A 19228-nucleotide genomic window follows, 5' to 3' on the forward strand; every position below is an offset into this window, starting at 1 on the left:
ACTGGTTTACACAAAATTATACATTCTTCCATATTTTAGTATCTTCGTGAGTCTAATGAGCACAATTACAAGAATGATAACTTGAAATTATTATTCATGTATTTCATTTTTAAATTAGGGTAATATCGGGTTAAATTTTTGATGTTGTTGGGGTAATTTCATTTTTGTTTTGTGGCTATGCTGCTGAAGAGTGTAAATCAAGGAGTAAAGAATTAATGTCATTAATACTCCCTGCCCCTGATTTTAACAGGGAGTAAACTTACAGCCAAGAACATTAAAAACGTTAAAACGCACATTGGCGATGTTATTTATGATAATATGAAGAAACACAGAATATTATATCACGTGCTTTAATTACTTTTGCGATATATTTCTTACTGTAATATTTCCTAAGTGGTCATTGGGAAGGATCGATGTTTAAAATGTTGCCTGTCCTGTAATAATAATTCCCGCCAAACATTAGAAGTTCTCTTTGGTTTATACTACATGGCTGTTGTTTGTTGATTAATGCTTGAGGATTATACGAGAAATAATGGATGATAGCACCTGTAAGTGAAGAGTTTGTAATATTTAAAAAGTTTTTTTAATACTGTATCCGAAACTTTTCTGCGAATTTGTCTTAGTGTGTAGTTATAGTAGGTGAATTAATGCCCCCCACAGGTTATTTCTTTTCTACCGAAGTATATGTTTTAATTTTCAGAATGTGTAGTGGCCCTTACGTTATATTATTGATGTAATCTTTGAACAAGTCCCGTTGGCTAGGGTTATGTTGCTGGTTTTCGTCAGGCGTTCGTTACCCTCCTTTAATGGATGCATGCGATATCGTTGACATGGACAGTTTTATTCCTTTGGATCGGTTTCCACAGTTTAGAAGAGGACATTTATATTTCACTGAAGGAATCCATGTCACATATAGGCTATACTCATCTGTAAATATATCTGTAAATATTTTGGAACTTGTCAAAGCACTCACCAGGATGTAATCCAGACTTTTTTCTACAAGTATTGCAGAAAAACACAGTCTCACGTCCTAATTCAGGTTTACTGTTCATTTCCATATTTAGGATTATGCCTAAAATTGCTTTGAATTCAGGAAGAGTAACATCTATCGGTGACCTCCGAATAGTCTCTTTCCAAGGAGCTTAACCTTTTGAATGTTTACACTGGCATACCGGTTAGTCTCGCGCTCATTTTCCGACAATAACTCGTCAGTCATGAATAACTGGAAAAAATCAGGTTCACACTCTTAGGTTTAGTCCTTTGCGGTGGCTTATAACCTGACATACCTGTGAATGGGGTTCTTTTGAAATCCAAGTCCGTGTCACGGTATTCCCTCCAGCCATCAGTAGAGGTACCAGCACTGCCATTTAGCATATTTTTATCGGGATTTTTATCACTCAACTCACCAACACAATATAGTTCTTTCTTCCACGTAATTGAAAATCACTCTCTCTATCACTGAAATAAACATCACTTTCATCTAAAAGTCTTGCTGTTTCCTTTTCATGCTGCTCGAATGATGTCTTGTTGCTAAACATCTGTTTACAAACTTGCGTGATCTTCAAAGAATACCCACAAAGCCTGATTTCAAAGAGATGATGGCTATACATTCAAATTGTCATCAAAAGATGGCAGTAGCTTACTGTACCTGTAATTTATGTGCGCATAAGCCGACAAAGGAGTTATATTGGGAAGAAAATCATGTCGGGCATACCTGACATAAGATCTATGCAGGATATTATCGTAGTCGGGCATGGTCCGCCGCATGAGTGCTAAGGGTTAAAATAAGAGCCTCTGTGGCTCAGGTGGCAGTGCGTCGGCCTCTCACCACTGGGTTCCGTGGTTCAAATCCTAGTCCTGCCATGCAAGACTTGTGCAGGACAAAGCGGAGGCGGGACAGGTTTTCATCTGGTTTCTGCAGGTTTTCTCTGTCGCCTTTTGTTCCAGCAGCATCATTTCATCTGTCAGTCATTCATCATTGCTCCAGGGGGGGTGCGACAGGCTTCGGAAGCTGGCACGATTCCTATCCTCACCACGAGATGGGGCTTCATTCATTCCATCCCTGACCTGGTCGAATGACTGGCAACGGGCTATAGATTTTCATTTTCAGTTATATTAAAATAACAACTAAACTTCAACTTGATTCTTCAGTTTATTCTTAAAGTATAATACAAACCATGATTTAAACAAAGAAGGAGAAACAAAACAGTAATGAGATGAAATAACAAACAACACAACTGTCTTGTGTGCACCATAATGTTCAATTACTGTACATCAGTTCCACCATGACCCAACTGTCAGATTCATGAACTCTCTGCCATTACCCTTTTAAGTGCTGAGTTACCATTGACTGTCTGGTACCTCAGCGCTGAGAGTTTTATAATTCATATGTAAAAAAAAAATTGTAGAAGCCTCAATTTTTAACTTATCAGTGGGGAGATTAGCTTAAAATGTTTATAAATGTTGGTTCTTTATAAATATAAATGCAAAAAACAAAATTACACTTTTTATGCCCACGCGTACATCATCTTTATACAAATTAAAGAGCCCAAAATAAAATTATTTCATCATCGCCGTAAGACGTGTCTGTGTTGGTGCGACGTAAAGCAAAAAAAAAAATTATTTCCTAAAATCTGTAGGCAACTAATACATGTACATAAGTTGATATTTTAAAATACTTTCTAAAACTTGAATGTGGTGACAGCTCAGAGTTTTCCAAAAGTTGTTTGTGATACCAATTTGTTTCATCGACAACCAGTCGCACCAAATCCTCTGGCACAAAAGTTTTTAAAAATGAATGATTTTGGGGTTGTCATCAAACACTACTTGGCTCCCAGAGTCTGTCACAGTTACTTGAAAGTCTGGTGGAGAAAAGTCATCTGTCTGCCATGAAAATAGCTTTTGAACTAACCGTGTTTTTCTTCCTTCGTTTAGAGGAAGGCTCTGTTTCTTTCTCACTTACAAGATTTTCAGCACCTTCTGTAGCACTCTCATTTTCAAAATCGCTTAATCTGTTGTGATTGATAACTGAAAGATTCTTTGATCCAAAAAATCATTGTTGCGAGAGCAATTAGCTTGTTGTTTACATCACAGATGAGCTCCACAGACGTCTGCAAAAAGCTCTGTAAGTCAGTGGCGGCTGGTGGTATCTGAAGCTGGGTGTTGCACCAAAATTTTCAGTGTCACATTTTTATAGCTTACAGAATAACAAGAAACTGTATTATTGTTGAGTAATGAACTACATTCTGGGGCCGATGACCTTCGATGTTAGGCCCCTTAAAACAACAAGCATCATCATCATTGAACTACATTCGTACTAAAACTGTAATATATCTGGCAGTTACAACCCAGGAAATAAGAGGCTTATTATACACTGTAACTACAATTACTCATAATAATGTTATTGGGTTTACGTCCCACTAATGAATTTTTACGGTTTTCGGAGACGCCGATGTGGAGTTCTTTTACATGCCAATAAATGTACTGACACAAAGGTGACTTATTTGAGCACCTTCAAATACCACCGGACTGAGCTAGGATCGAACCTGCCGCGTTGGAGTTAGAAGGCCAGCATCTCAACTGTCTGAGCCACTCACCCTGGCACAGTTACTTTTACCTCATTTGAATTGAAAATTTGCCGTCCTGTTTTTCATGTTGGTAATATTGTGGGTGGTCTGATATGGCGTGGAGAAGATATTACGCAGCAAGTTGGCCCCACGGTTAAGGTCGCGTAGCTGTGAGCTTGCATTCGGGGTATTGTGGGTTCAAACAACTGTCGGAAGCCCTGAAGATGCTTTTCTGTGGTTTCCCATTTTCACACCAGGCAAATGCTGTGGCTGTGCCTTAATTAAAGCCATGGTCGCTTCCAACTCAGCCCTTTCCTATCCCATTGTCGCTGTAAGACCTATCTGCATCTGTGCAACGTAAATTAAATTCGTAAATTTAAAAAATGGGAATGAATGACCTTTGCAAGAGGAGAGGAAGTAGGAATGAAGTAATCTTCGCAGAGTGGCGCAATCTAGTGGGGACATTTGGAACTGTCTCTTGGTAGAGGACTTGTTAGTCTCCTGCAGCTCCCTGAGACCGATACTTGCGAGCGTGCTACCTATGCTGTACAGGCTTAGGCTCGTCCCTGCTGAGGTACATTACGCCGCGCTCTCCGATAGGGAGTTGCCATAGGAAAGCGAACCCCTGAGTTTGATTCAAAGCCAGCAGCATTTGTTGGTCCGTTACGAAGCATTATTATAACGATTGACCGAAGATGGTTGATTTTAACATGTTTTCGAATACATGTTGGGTTTATTAAACTAAAACATTAGAAGAAAAGACGACAAATGAAGTGCAAAATTATTGGGAGTTGTGCAAGCCTGCAACAATACCATGCACCACCCCTGCTGTAAGTTACTTCCCAAAGCTATAAGCCATGATCAATTAGTTCTACATAATGCCCAGTAGTTGGCAGAACATGCCAGAGATCGAATCAGCACTCGAGAGTGAACTGGGAAACTCGAAAATATTAAAGTTCTCACCACCCTGTATAGACGCGTGTAGCAGTGCTGGACTGGTCGTGTCAGTCTGTCTGTGGGAGGGGTGGCGTTGCACTCATTGGAAGCAAGGAAGAAGCTCATTTTGCTCCAGTTTCTTTCATCTAGGTGGTGTAGCTTGTATGTAGGTAGGAAATGGCAGTTGTTACTAAAAAATGATTGACAGTGGACATGACAATTTTTGCAAATGGGCTACTCATAATTATGCCCAGAATTTTCTTGAAGATATATATTTTTTAATCTCTGTTTGTGGTAAAAATTAATACATCATCACAAGATGCTTTAACATTATAAATAAGTAGAAATTAATGGAATCTTACTTAGAATGAGTGTAAAAGGAGAGATGTGTTTATTGTGATGTCCAGGAACCCACCATCCTGCCCCCAGAAGTACATTTACTTTTATAACCTAATGAAGAGCATTACACACCATTTTCAATTGCTGCAGTAGCAATTTTATTCGTAATGGTCAACGTAAAGTGGCATGTGATGTTATTCCTGTCAATTATGATAATGAGATTCCGTTACCAACCCCGGCACAATGAGAGCACACGTAAATGGAACTGGTGAAGGATGAACAATGCTCTTCTCCTGGTCCTGTCCTAAACAGTCCAGACCAATGTTGTTTAACCCCTTTTCTTGTCCCAATATCACTGGTCTTGTCCAGGCTTTACCTTAACTGTCCGCTCGGCAAGAAAAAACAGGCACTACCTTAAACAGTACAGACCAGTGGTGTTTTCTCAGGAAACTAAAGGCCTAAGGCTGCTTTGCGACTTTAACCCCCCTTTGCTTGTCCCAATATCACTGGTCTTGTCCAGGCTCTACCTTAACTGTCCGCTCGGCAAGAAAAAATAGGCACTACCCTGACCAGTACAGACCAATGCTGTTTCCACAGGAAATTAGAGGCCTAAGGCTGCTTTGCGACTTTAACCCCCCTTTGCTTGTCCAAATATTACTGGTCTTGTCCAGGCCCTACCCTAACTGTCCGCACGGCAAGAAAAAGCTTTTAATGCACCTTTCTACTACTAGCCCCTTAGTTCTTATTGAAACAGTAACCGCCGCCACCACCACCACCACCACCACCACCACCACCACCACCACCACCACCACCACCACCACAGTAAGTGGAGAGGTTGGCGCCCTTATGCACCGCCTGACAACATCCTCCATGAGAAGTAAACAAAGGACAGTCGTTCAGCGTGTGTTTGTGGCGAAAGTCTTGTGATGAGGGAGCAAGTATTGTTCTCTTGGTAATTATTATTATTACAACTCCCCCATGCGGAGGCTGCCACAAGGACAAAGTATGTCGCCTACACAGTATTTTGTCTTCTAAGTTACTGTTGACTTCCTACCTTTCCCAATCATATCCAGTGTTTCTACTGTATAAAAGCAGTGGAGTTTCACGATGGTATCAAGGTGTCTTCAACTTACAGTTATTTGTGTATGTTCTTATTTGTTTTAGCCCCTGTGAGTCATCGAGCGAAACGTCAGAAATTGGACAAGAAGGGTCGATTTGCGGCGTTGGAGAAGTTGAAGCAACTGAAAGGGAGCAAGCATAAGTACGAGATCTCAAGCGTTGAGAATGTATATGAGGAAGTGGATGAGAAAGAATACACAAAAAGAGTTTTAAATAGACAGGATGACGACTGGATTGTTGATGATGGTAAGTGTGCTCTAACATCTTTAGTTAGGCAAGTTAGAATCTGACCCCCAGGGAGCATGGTTTGGCGACCTTGGGCCTACCATGTAAGCCTGGCATTGCTCGTCATGATCCTCACTTTCAACTTTCCTGTTAGACTTTCTTGATCAAGTTGTGTTGTCCAGCTTTATGTTTAAATGGTTAGCATGCTCGCCTTTGGTCCAGGGGTTCCTGGGTTCGATTCCCGGCTGGGTAGGGTGGTAAATTCCGATGGCTCGGGGGCTGGGAGTGTTATGCCATCTTCATCATTAGAATTCTTCATAGAGAGGGCTCCATTCTCATAGATATGGCATCAACTCAAAAGACATACACCAGGCTTCTTCGGAGGCCACACACCTATGTTATTATTATTATTAACTTTTGTTTAAATTTAAGAATTTCATCTTATATCCATATTGAACTGTGAACGTAAGAGAGGTAACTTAAGGGGTCCACCTTTTCAATACAAATAAATGTTATAATGGTTAAGTTACAACATGTTTACTTGGAACTAGTTTCAATGCTATTTAGTATCATCTTCAGCCAAAATGTGAGAAATAAGCATAGGTACATACATACAAACATACACATTATGCAAAATATTATAATATTATGATTTAATAAGAGTAAAAAGGGGACTAAAATAGTGAATAGATATTCAGTCACAAGTTCAGGACTTGGCAGTCATTATCAAAACAGGCCATGGAGGGTGAATTCACTTTTGTTTTACAAGTACCTGGCTTACTGGAGTGAAGAAATGATGATGATGTTGAGATTCACACTCTTCACAATCCTCCTGTCTTCTGTTGATACCTTCACTCTTCAAGAGCTTTCTTTTTTTTTCTGTGGATGGAGTTAAATGGGGATATTATCGTATTTCCATTGGGTTCGGGGCTTATGGTGAGTCTACACTGTCTCGTGCTGCACATTTCCATTGGCATAAAGCTTTTAACGATCTAAGAGAGAGTTGTTAGCTGCTGGGAAGGGAGAGGCCCACACTATCATCCTTCCCGAGATCGCTATCAACACTTCAACTGTACTTGTGACCGAAGACTCTCGTGTGACCGTTACAGAATTCGCAAAAATGCTGGGGACAAATCCATGGGAAGTGCCCACGCCATTTTGAACATGGAAATTTCATCATGACAGTGCGGGGCCTCACGTGGCAACAGCTGTTGGTCAAGATCTCTGTGGTCGCGAACTCCGTATAACCCTCATCTTGTCCCATGCGACTTCTTTTTATTTCCAACTGCCAAAAAGGACCTCAAAGGATGACGATGCGGCTCCAAAAATGACGCACTTAAAACCCAATTTTGAAGCATCTTTCAAAAAAGTAAATTTGAGGACGTCTTCTGAAATTGGATGACAAAAAGGGACAAGTACATCTCATTTAATCCTGACTACATTGAAGGGAAAAGGAATTGATTTGATTGATTTTCTGGTGATAAGGTTTTCACAGCATTAGTCTTGATCTTTATTGAGCACTTCTCGTATAAAATATTGTGCAAAGTGTTGAACATATAAAATAAATATCAGTCTATTTTTTTTTTTACTGTATTTGTCTGATTTTAAATTGGATCGCAGTGAATGATGCCAGTGGAAATATAGTGAGAACCACAATATTCATTCCGTTCTGAAAACATCTGCCCTGCCAGTGTGCTCAGACAACACAACCGGATATCTTGGTATTTACCGCCTCACCATAATAGGACGCCGTAATGTTATACTCGTATTAAACAATGGAAGACATGCGTGTGTCTTCTAGATCATACGAACCTGTCATGCCTGCGAAACGCTAAATTGATATTGTGACTGCAGTAAACCTAATACTTGCTATAACCTGCCCAGTGTGCTGTATGGAACCTTTGTGTAGTTGGTAAAGGCACGATAGAGTGGGCTTGCATGTCAGGTGGGAGGTTCGAGTCCGAGGTAAAGATTACAAATTTTTGAAATACTTGTTTAATACATACCGCAGGCAATGTAACTTCAATACCTGCTTTCGTGCAAATTGTGAGTGAATGAATGTGTTTGTGGCCCTAAGAAGAGCCGATTAGTTAGCAGGCCGGACACATACAGACCGGAAATAATAGGAACACAACTGCCCTGACAACGTTTTATCACAGCACATGCTTGATGTGATGACCGTTTTGGTTTATGTACATTTGGGCCTGGTGTCCAATAGGTTGTCTTGCGCGCTGAAGCATTCCAGATGTAATTGCTCGGCAGGCATCTGTGATGAGTTGCCGCAGGTGGTCGGGGTTTTCCATTGCTTGAGTGTAAATAACGTTCTTCAAATGTCCCCCACGAAAAGAAGTCTAACGGCGTTAAATCCGGTGATCTGGCGGGCCAAGGCACAGGGCCTCCTTGTCCTATCCATTTCCCTAGCAGTTCCTCGTTCAGATGGTTACGAACGGGCAAAGTCAAATGTGATGGAGCTCCATCCTGTTGCAACCACATCGTCAAATGCTCGTGCAAGGGCACATCCTCCAGCAGCAGTGGGAGTTCCTGACGCAGAAAGTGCAGGCAGCGTGGGCCCGTTCAATGGTCATCAAAGAAATAAGATCCAGTCAGGTGAAACATGCTGGTAGTACGACGAGAGCAAAGTACATACGCCATTCGGTTCGGTGTTTAAGACATTAATTACTGCACTGTTACCTAGTTTTATTCATTGATTCCCCTCTTCATTACACCCGGTCACGAGGCACGACACATTGACATAGTTACGTGGTAAAAGGACATTGCTTCATGATTTCAAGGCGTCATGTTTTGTGAACGGATGATATAACGTTTCGCTAGGGTTCAGAATTGTGTGCTCACTGAACGTTAGTACCGTACAGTACGCCTGCAGGGCAATAGCACCTCTATAACCATGTACACGTTAGTTGGGCTGCAGCAAATTATATCGTAAGGCTCTGCTGAATCACACTGTATAGTGTTTAATTTAGCTTCTCAATTCTGTAGATGGCAGCGGCTACGTCGAGGATGGGCGGGAGATATTTGACGATGACTTGGACGACGAGGCCATCGAGAGCGCGTCCCGCAGGAAGAAGGAAGGAGGTGGTGGCAAGCGTGGTCGACCCAGCAGCAAGGTAGTAAAGCAACCCCAGACGTCCTCAGGCTCGGCTAGTATCCGCAGTCTCTTCTCCAACATGCCAGCCAAGAAGAAGAAAGAGGTGAGTAAACATTCAGATTGATTTGTGTGTTCTTAACCACTCACGACTTCCAAGTAGTGCTTGACAAACTGGTGGTGTTTGATCAGTATATTTTTCTGTAAGTCTGAAAAGAGACCGATGGCATTGTTCCCAGTTCACGGTTCTGTTGTGAGCTATAAAACTGGGGAGTTTTTTAAATAGAAATATATGCTGCTGCTCTATTACAGTGATAAATATTCTGTGTATCTGTGTTTCTAACAAAAATTATTAATATAATCCCCATGTTGTACTGTCCAGAAATCCTCAGGTATTAAAAAATAGTCTATTTCTTTCCGATTATTAAAAACAAAAAAACATAACTTTATAACTAAGAGTGATAGTTTAATGAAAATTTCAGCAAGTGTTCCTGTAAATATGTCTTATTTCCCTGTGAAAAAAGCCATTTACTAGAGACCAAACGTTTATGAAATATGCAGGTGTCCTTAAAATTTTGGCAGGGCCTGTATCTGTCTGTATATGTCTTGACTGATGGATATGCATACTATTTAAAATTAACACATTGAAGACCATGGCCAGCAGTTGTGGAGGTGGCCCCAGAAATCTCCATTTTTTTACAGTTTACATACTTCATCGTATAGATCAGTATTGATACAGTTTAAATTAAGAACTAGTGTTAGGTTTAATGGTCCACCCGATCAATACACGTCACTTTACAAGTGAAAACTATTCTACCGAGCTCGATAGCTGCAGTCGCTTAAGGGCGGCCAGTATCCAGTATTCAGGAGATAGGGGGTTCGAACCCCGCTGTCAGCAGCTCTAAAGATGGTTTTCAGTGGTTTCCCATTTTCACACAAGGCAAATGCTGGGGCTGTACCTCAATTAAGGCCACGGCCGCTTCCTTCCCATTCATTGCCCTTTCCTGTCCCATCGTCGCCATAAGACCTATCTGTGTCAGTGCTACGTAAAGCAATTTGGAAAAGAAAAAAAAAGAAAATGATTCAATATACAAATATATTAAACATACTTTGGAACATGTTTCATCTCATTTGAGACTTCAGCCATAACGTCTCGTAACAGATTACAATGCTCCTTGTTGCTGTCTAATAATTAAAAAATGGAAGAATCCATGTCTTTTATGAACTGTTTGAGAATACACTAAAGACAAAATATACACACTATTTACATAAAATTGTTCATCACTTCTTGCAAAAAGAAAATATGACGTGGAGTGCTGGTAGCTTCAGTGTACGGACTGAAGGAGATTTGAATTCTGGCCTCGAAACAGGAAAATGGGACCAAATCCACATCAGAATATTTGAAAGCTTTGATTCTTAAAGAAATTCCTACCGGGCGAGTTGGCCGTGCGCGTAGAGGCGCGCGGCTGTGAGCTTGCATCCGGGAGATAGTAGGTTCGAATCCCACTATCGGCAGCCCTGAAAGTGGTTTTCCGTGGTTTCCCATTTTCACACCAGGCAAATGCTGGGGCTGTACCTTAATTAAGGCCACGGCCGCTTCCCTCCAACTCCTAGGCCTTTCCTATCCCATCGTCGCCATAAGACCTATCTGTGTCGGTGCGACGTAAAGCCCCTAGCAAAAAAAAAAAAAAAAAAAGAAATTCCTTTTAAAAAATTAAGGTATTTCTGGTAGAAGGAATCTGAAGCTTCTGATATAGCCTATCATGTGGCAAAGATCTGCATTGCAGATATTGGTAGCTGTAGAAATATATAGGAATATTCATAAGAATTAAGCTATCAACATAGTGGTCATGCAGCGCAGATCCTTCAGGCGCTTCCTTCATATTTAGCAAGCACATTCAGTGTAGTGAATCATATTCGTGGCAGTGCTACAAATTCCAGATTATTCAAAGTTTGGTGTGATGAAGTTGGTGCCAAATTTAATGGTCTTTTGAGGGAATGTTTTAAACAGGGTTTATTAGATCCATGAAGAAATAGGATTGTTTCTCAAAAACCAGACAACTGAAATAGAGTTGTACTCAAAAATAAAAGACAAAACATTTGACGAAATGCTGGCATACCTTGCTGATTTTTTCAAGGGAATTAACAGTCTGAATATCTCATTAAAAGGAAATATGACAAATATCTTGACAGAACGGGGTAAAGTTGCAAGTTTTCTGCATAAATTGGAACTTTACCAACGCGGAGTTCAAGTTGGCGATATGTCAATGTTTACAGAACTGCGTGAGCAATTGGTAAATGACGAATCTGAAAAAAAAAATCATGTTTGAAAATTCTGTGATTCACTATTTATCTGCAGTAATAGACTCTCTGAAGCAATATTTCTCAGGCATGGACAATCGTCAGTCCAATTATTGGATATTTAGATCATTTTCTGCTGATGAAATGTTTGTAGACGAAGATGTGTCAGCCAGAATTTCTCGGAATTTCCACTTTCAAAGTGGAATTTCAAAATTATGACCTCAGTCATTTTTTTTTAAAAGTAGGTGGTGAATATCTCATTATAGCTGATAGCTCTAAGAATTATAGTACCTTTTGCTAAAAATTGTAGTTGTGAGAGTGGTTTCACAACTTTGCGAAACAATTCCACCCTTCACATTAACTGTCATTAATTAATTAAGGAAGTGCATTGAAATTTTAATTACATATATTTTTGTGCAATTTTATGATTAATAAAGGATAATTTTATGCTTGTGTTGTTTTTTTATAACATTTTAAGGGGGTGGGGGTAAAATCAGTTTCCCTGATAGGTCACAGGGGTAACAAGACGGAAAAGGTTAGGAACCACTGCCCTAGAGAGAAAAGAAGCATACCAGGACCATAATAAATGGAGGCACATCGTTCTTAAACATCCTACCTGGCTCGCTGGAAGGAATTCATGATGACGATGACTTGAATACAGTAAGTACACGAAAGGGACAAAGAGGGCATTCCTAGTACACTATGCTTTGAATGACTACTAAATGGAGCCATAAACGGTACTGCTATGAAAGGTGTCACACCGTACAGACTCCTAAGCAACCTAGTGAGTACATGTTCCAAGTTTGAGGTCGATAACTTGAATACTTTTAGAGTTACAGTAGTTTGAGTGCAGCAGTGATTTCTTTCTTGGAGCCTTGAACTAACCAGTCTATGTGGGATAGCAGCCTCCGTTTGCGGCCCGTCCTCAATGTGTTAACTCAGAAGGGTCATAAAAACTGACTTACGTGGGATGTTGTGTCGCTAATGCGTCGTGTCTGACTTCACAGGCTCCGGTGAAACTCGACGAGGACGATATCCTGGGCGACATCATGCAGGAGATCAACGACGATGCAGATTCTGCACCGACCAGAAACAATGCCACCAGGACTGCGGGACCTCCTACACCGTTCCCAGTCAGCACGGAAGTCTCGGCAAAGTGAGTCTCGTGTTTTTCTTGTGCTCGTCTTTCTTGATTCTATATTTAATGTTGACTGTATATTGGAAAGAAACGCAATTTTGTAATCATACTATAATCAAACTGATGTCATTCTGTTCCAGGAGTTACCTGCAGTCTTTCGCTGCAAAAGTACAAGTACGGCCTAGGAATTTGAACAAGACGATCCTTGCTCCAAAAAATATTGATGTTGTTAAAGATGAATCCGAGGTGAGGAAATAATTTCTTGTACAACCTATTATTATTGTTGTTGTTGTTATTATTTGGTTCACCATCAAGCAGTGGTTTTCTCGCACAAAGCAAGACCTACTCCCGACAGCTGTAAAATACCTCAAGATTTTAACTTAAAGCCAACCTGTATTTTATGTATTATTAACGTAACACCAGTGTATTTTCATGCCTGAAGTGTGTGATATGGGGGTTGCATGGTTATAATGGTGTGATTTTTTTTGACCAATCTTGATACATTTTCTTTCAAGATGCATGCACATTAAGGTGACATTTAATGTTTTAACCAGCACACAGACAGAACAAGTTAACAAGACTTATCCATTGTCTTCATATGTTGTTGTTCTATTTTCGTTTTTGAACCATGGCTGAAGATGTCCCTCTGTGGACAAAACATGTACTAATAAGCTAATGTTATTCTGATGGGGATAAATTTGATTTGTATTGTAAAGATGGAATTCTCCTAAAAGCATCATAACATTTGTTAAGGTCAACAGTACAGGCTAATAATGAAATTCATTGCTTGTACTGCAGGCATCAACAGCGAGAATCTACAAATACGTGTTACACATTACGACAAATATTTCAGTAAGCATGAAATTATGTGAAAAGTAGCTATAGTTGTGCAGATAGACATTAAAAAAAGGAATTAGCCAATACTTGGAAACTCGATTTATTGTTTTCGGCAGGGGGGGGGGGGGGGGGGGGGGGGGGGAAGAGAGAGAGAGAAGGTTAGGTGCAGGGAAAGCGATAGATGTGGGAAATACCAGTTATAGAGCAATTCCAGACATAATACTTAAAAATAAAGCACATATTATAATAGAAGCATTTTGAACACATAATGATAAATAATGTAATGGTAATAGTTATGTTGGCCGGGCTGAGTGGCTCAGACGGTTAAGGTGCTGGCCTTCTGACCCCAACTTGGCTGGTTCGATCCTGGCTCAGTCCGGTGGTATTTGAAGGTGCTCAAATACGTCCGCCTCGTGTCGGTAGATTTCCTGGCACGTAAAAGAACTCCTGTGGGACTAAATCCCGGCACCTCGGCGTCTCCGAAAACCGTAAAAGAGTAGTTAGTGGGACGTAAAGCAAATAACATTATTATTAATTGTTATATTGGGGCTATACCTTAATTAAGGCCATGGAGGCTTCCTTCCCAATCCTAGCCCTTTCCTATCTCACCATCACTGTAAGATGTATCTGTGTTGGTGGTGCATAAAGCAAATAGTGAATAAAAAGAATAAAGAGTCCATCCGGACTGTAATTAATGAACGGTAGATCCGGGGAATACGTACATTGAAGAATGAGAAATTTAGGTTTTTAAAACCCGTATTGTATTGTGTATGTTCAGGGGATTGCAGATCATGAACGAAAGTTCCAGGAGTGATCAATGGAGGTGCTGCTGTCGTGTGGTTATTTTATTGAGAAGTGGTCCCTATTGAAAAAACAACCCTTATACAGTGAAACGTCGTTATTGCGTTCCTCATTAACACGTTTTCCCGCTTAGCATGTCTTAAACTGGAAGTCCCGAATGTCATCTTATTAAATCTATATAAAAATACCTTACTTATCACGTTCACAAATTTTTGCTACTTCTGCTTAGTATGATCACATTTTTCCAAGCCCTGAAAATGTTATTTGTCATCCTTTGTGAAAGGAACGTGATTTCAAACTTCAGACACCAGTAAGTTTTAACAAATTTTAACATGGAAGTCAAATTACAATTGTTTTTAATAAACTAGAACTTTGGGAAAACAATTTTAGCCAAATTTTCAACATTTTGAAGATACTGTGTTTTGGACGTCAATGTCTTTAGAATTAACGGATATTCCAATTTTAGTATAGTCATTCATATTGTTAAACTATTAATGTGTTCACAAATTCCTATGTTTATGTATTTTATTTCTTAATTTTAGAATTAATTAAGCATAAACTTGTCGAAGTAAATAAAAAAGGACAGGTCTTAACCTTGAGATGAGTATATAGGCTGAGGATGCTTGAAATCAAGCAAAACATGTCCCTATAAAATAGTGTTGTAGCATTATGTTTTTCAAACAACATAAAACAAATTGTATTGAAAAGGTGGAATAAGAAAATCACAATATTGTAAGCATATTATAACCCGAAAGTGAACCGGGAAACTGAAATAAATTAACGTTCTCGCGCACTGTCTATAGACGGGCGTAGCACACATCGGGTTAATGATTGAATTTTTTTTATTCTATCATACATGTTTCAGGAACAGTGTGCATTCCCTTCATCAGTGAAGTCAAATCAAGAAATAAAAAAAAGATATAAAACTTTTTTTTGTTTAGACCACAATTTAAAGAAGTATTGTACTGTATTCTAATTCACTATATCAATGAATAAACAAACTAGTGAAATATTATGAAAATTATAATTACATAAAATTTAATATTTTGATGAATTGAATGAGAATACCTAAATAAATTTAAGAGCTTCAAGTTTTCTTTTTTTCTTCCTTAAATGATCAAACGCTAGTTTATACAATGGGTTCTCTTCTGTACTTCTTTCATTTGAACTTGATTCAAAGTCATTTTTTTGAGCAAGATGAATTTTCCCTTTTTGGCCGAATGTATTACTTCCATGTCATTAGAAATGTCTGTTAATTTATGATTCTTTTCAACCATATCTCTCCCATTGCCGAATATCTTTTATGTTTGACTGCATTAACGTGTTCTAAAGAACAACATATCTAGTGTTTCCATATCCCTGTTGGATAGTTTATATTCGAATATTCAGTAGTGCGTTTTCTCGCTTAACACGTTTTTTATTGTCCCCTGTGGAAACGTCCTAACAAGGTTTTACTGTGTAATATACTGCACTTAGTAAGGGTAGCATCTAAAAGAAGGCTGATGTGGGCCACAGAGTAGCCAGTAGTGCATGTTAATTGGCACACGCTCAGCCCCCTCCCCTGTCGCTCATCTGCTCTTCAACTGTACAAATGAGCAATGGGTACAACAGCTACTTGAAAGTAGACCTTAGTTTTTTACAAAATCATATTTTAGGAAGTATACTTTTTGTCTAATATAATGCATTTCTTTTCTTTCCTAGGACGAATCTTCTGTTACCGAAGTACTCACTCCAACAATTGAGCCAGTGCCTTCTCAGCGCATGAATGGTGCCTTTGACACCAGTGTTAAAGTTAAAAAGTATTTTGATTCTGATGATGAATTTCCAGACCCTTCTGACATGGAAGAGGTAAGATTATTCACATTTTTGTTCCCATGGTTGTTACAATAGTAATTGATTTATTTTACATTTAATGGCCTACATTGGACCACTTTAGTCAGTTATACAGAGAATTTTTGCTTTTCTATCAGCCCAATATTTCTTCATTCTGAAAGATGTTGCCTTTGTTTCTTCCACTTAAAACACTCTCCCATTAAACCTTTCATTAACCTTGGTCTTTAGCCTGACGTGTATGTCTTAAAAGAAGTATCTTAATTTTCTCTGTTTTGTTCTTAAGATCATCTAGTGTTATTTGTAGTTCTTTAATATCATCCTTAATTTCCGTAATCCACTTAATGTTGGTCTTGCTATCACATAATTTTTCAATTCAGCTAATTCTGGTATCAGGTGTTCTGATAAGATGTCCAAAGCATGATGTGTGTTTTTATCCTAATCGTGCTCCGTACGGTTCAATTTCCTTGTAAACTGTTTTATTTGATGCTGTTATCCATTGTCCATTAACTTGATGTTGTTTATTTGTGCATCTTCTGATTATTTGTCTGTAAAAGTATTTTTGTCTATTTCAGCTGTATTAGTAGTTTCAAAAATAGTTTCAGTAGCGTAAGTTATTTCAGGCTGAGTGACTGTTTTATATCGTCTTAATTTTGCTGCTATCAATAAGCTTTTTTTGTTTGTTTGTTACTACTACTACTAAAACGTTTCCATTCCGCCCCTGAAGAGGGAGGCGATGCCGTCTCTCAGGCCGGGAGATGTGTTACGATGAAGGAGATGCTCGGAGAAGGTGAGGGGGATGGTGGTCGTGGTGTATACTAGGAACTGTCCTGGCATTCGTCTTAGTGCAGGAGAATGGAAAACCACGGAAAATCATTCTCAGGGCAGCCAACGGTTGGGGCCAGCCGTGAGGTTCAGCCCTGTCCCGTCTCCGGAATGCAGAAGCGTAGAGGCGTGGCCACCCCTCCTCTGCTCGGTTGGCCGGTCAGAGTGCAGAGCTGTTGGACCACGGACCATCCGTGGCCATTTGTGGGCCGAGACCCACTCTTCATCTACCGACTAGTTTGTTGTATGTTATCTCAGTACAATCAGCAATTGCTGCATTGGAGATAGAGGTAAATTTCTCCCTGTAGGATAATTTAACATCTCTCTTATCTCTTCAAGTACTTTTCTTATGTCAGACTTCGATAACCTGTTATTACTTCGGAAACTAATTTTATGCAAGATCAAGGATATCATTACTTCTGCATAAAACTTCTTACCTCAGCATTATTAAAATAGTCTAAATAGAGCAAGTGATTTCTAAGCACGACAACGGGATGAGAATACTACTTTAAATTAGTAGAAAGTTACACAGTGCGTTAGCGTTAAAGAAGGTTGACAGTCTTGTTAAATCGGTTAAATGTTAAATTCTTAGCACAGTTTGCTGAAACTGGTCCTGCAATAGTTAACCCGTTTAGGTCACAATAAGTGGCCACATTGTTGTTTGTGGAATCAGATTTAATTTACCCACCAGTGGTTTGAGCGTACCTGTCACACAAAAACATACATAAAATACTAAGATAATTCACTCAAATTTTGCAACCATGCTGGCCCCGTGGTGTAGGGGTAGCGTGCCTGCCTCTTACCTGGAGGCCCCGTGTTCGATTCCCGGCCAGGTCAGGGATTTTTACCTGGACCTGAGGGCTGGTACGAGGTCCACTCAGCCTACATGATTAGAATTGAGGAGCTATCTGACGGTGAGATAGCGGCCCCGGTCTAGAAAGCCAAGAATAACGGCCGAGAGGATTCGTCGTGCTGACCACACGACACCTCGTAATCTGCAGGCTTTCGGGCTGAGCAGCGGTCGCTTGGTAGGCCAAAGCCCTTCAAGGGCTGTAGTGCCATGGGGTTTGGTTTGGTTTGGTTTTGCAACCATGCCATTGAAAGTTATGATTTACCCGTACTTCATTCCTTGAATGACTGTTAGCTGTGATGCAAATGTTTCGTCTGAAGTAATTTCAAAAAGAGCTGATCCGTGCACTCTAAACACATCGCAAGTTCTGATGGTGGACGGAACCTAAATTACTGAAACACTGCTGTATCCTTTATTCTCCAATTTCCAGTCACTACTGTTCTCTTATATCACCGGCCGCGCCCATTTGGAAAACCTGGTGCGGCACTTTCACTTTCTTCAGTGCTCTTCGCAGTTGAGTAACTTTCTCTGTCATTGTCACTCCCCCGAAACTCGGATCCATTTTCCAAAACATAATTATTGCCTTAATCACAAACTGAAAGACTGTCTACAAGTGCTTTCAAACTCTTGTCATTGCTGCGATGTTGGTTTTACTGCGTAATGAATGCCGCTAAAAATAACCTGTTGTTCAATCCTTGCATTGTCACACAGAAATACAGACAGAAGTGTATACCAACAGTACGTACCTCTGATATCAGTGGTTGTCTTGAACAAACCTTTAGCGAGGTACCTCCTTGGTTAGTTCTGCGACCGGATTTACGTCTAGATCTATTCCTTGGACCCAAGGTGAACACGGATTCCTCCGTTTATTGGAGGTATTTCCAGGCCTTCGTTTACCAATATCCGACCTCAAAACATATCTTCACGGATGGTTCTAAAATCAGAGATAATTTGGTTGTTCTTTCGTCACCGATGATATGAGCGCGAAGAGCCTAGTGTATGTAACATGTATACTGCAGAGCTTTACGCCATCTTGGAGGCTCTGCAGTTTGCACTGGGTGACGAAAGAAGCCACTTTCTTATGTGTACCGACTCGTTAATTTCTCTGGAGTCCATTGAAGCCTGTTTCTCTTAACACCCACTGGTGCAGCAGATTCATGACCTTCTAGCCAGATTAAGTGATGCTGCCACCAGAATCACTTTTGTGTGGCTTCCAAGCCAGCTGGGATTGCGGGAAACGAACTTGCAGATGAAGCTGCAAAGGAAGCAGTACTTTTACCTCCAAGACCTGTCGTACCTGCTAAAGATATTTGTTCTCAGCTACGTTGAACCATCTTGGCGTCCTGGGAATCGGAGTT

General features: G+C 40.1%; 1 protein-coding gene across 1 annotated transcript in view; it reads left to right on the plus strand.

Moving 5' to 3' along the window:
* The first annotated feature begins 460 nt into the window (after window positions 1-460).
* PolA1 (DNA polymerase alpha catalytic subunit) overlaps window positions 461-19228 on the plus strand; it is a 148509-nt gene continuing 129741 nt past the window's right edge. The window contains exons 1-6 of the mRNA XM_068230304.1: window positions 461-548; window positions 6006-6206; window positions 9183-9394; window positions 12597-12745; window positions 12868-12973; window positions 16067-16213. Of these exons, the coding sequence (XP_068086405.1) occupies window positions 533-548; window positions 6006-6206; window positions 9183-9394; window positions 12597-12745; window positions 12868-12973; window positions 16067-16213 (831 nt within the window). The 5' untranslated portion in view covers window positions 461-532. The remainder of the gene's footprint in view (window positions 549-6005; window positions 6207-9182; window positions 9395-12596; window positions 12746-12867; window positions 12974-16066; window positions 16214-19228) is intronic.

The sequence above is a fragment of the Anabrus simplex genome, chromosome 14 (assembly GCF_040414725.1).
Source record: "Anabrus simplex isolate iqAnaSimp1 chromosome 14, ASM4041472v1, whole genome shotgun sequence".
Classification (NCBI taxonomy): Eukaryota; Metazoa; Arthropoda; class Insecta; order Orthoptera; family Tettigoniidae; genus Anabrus; species Anabrus simplex.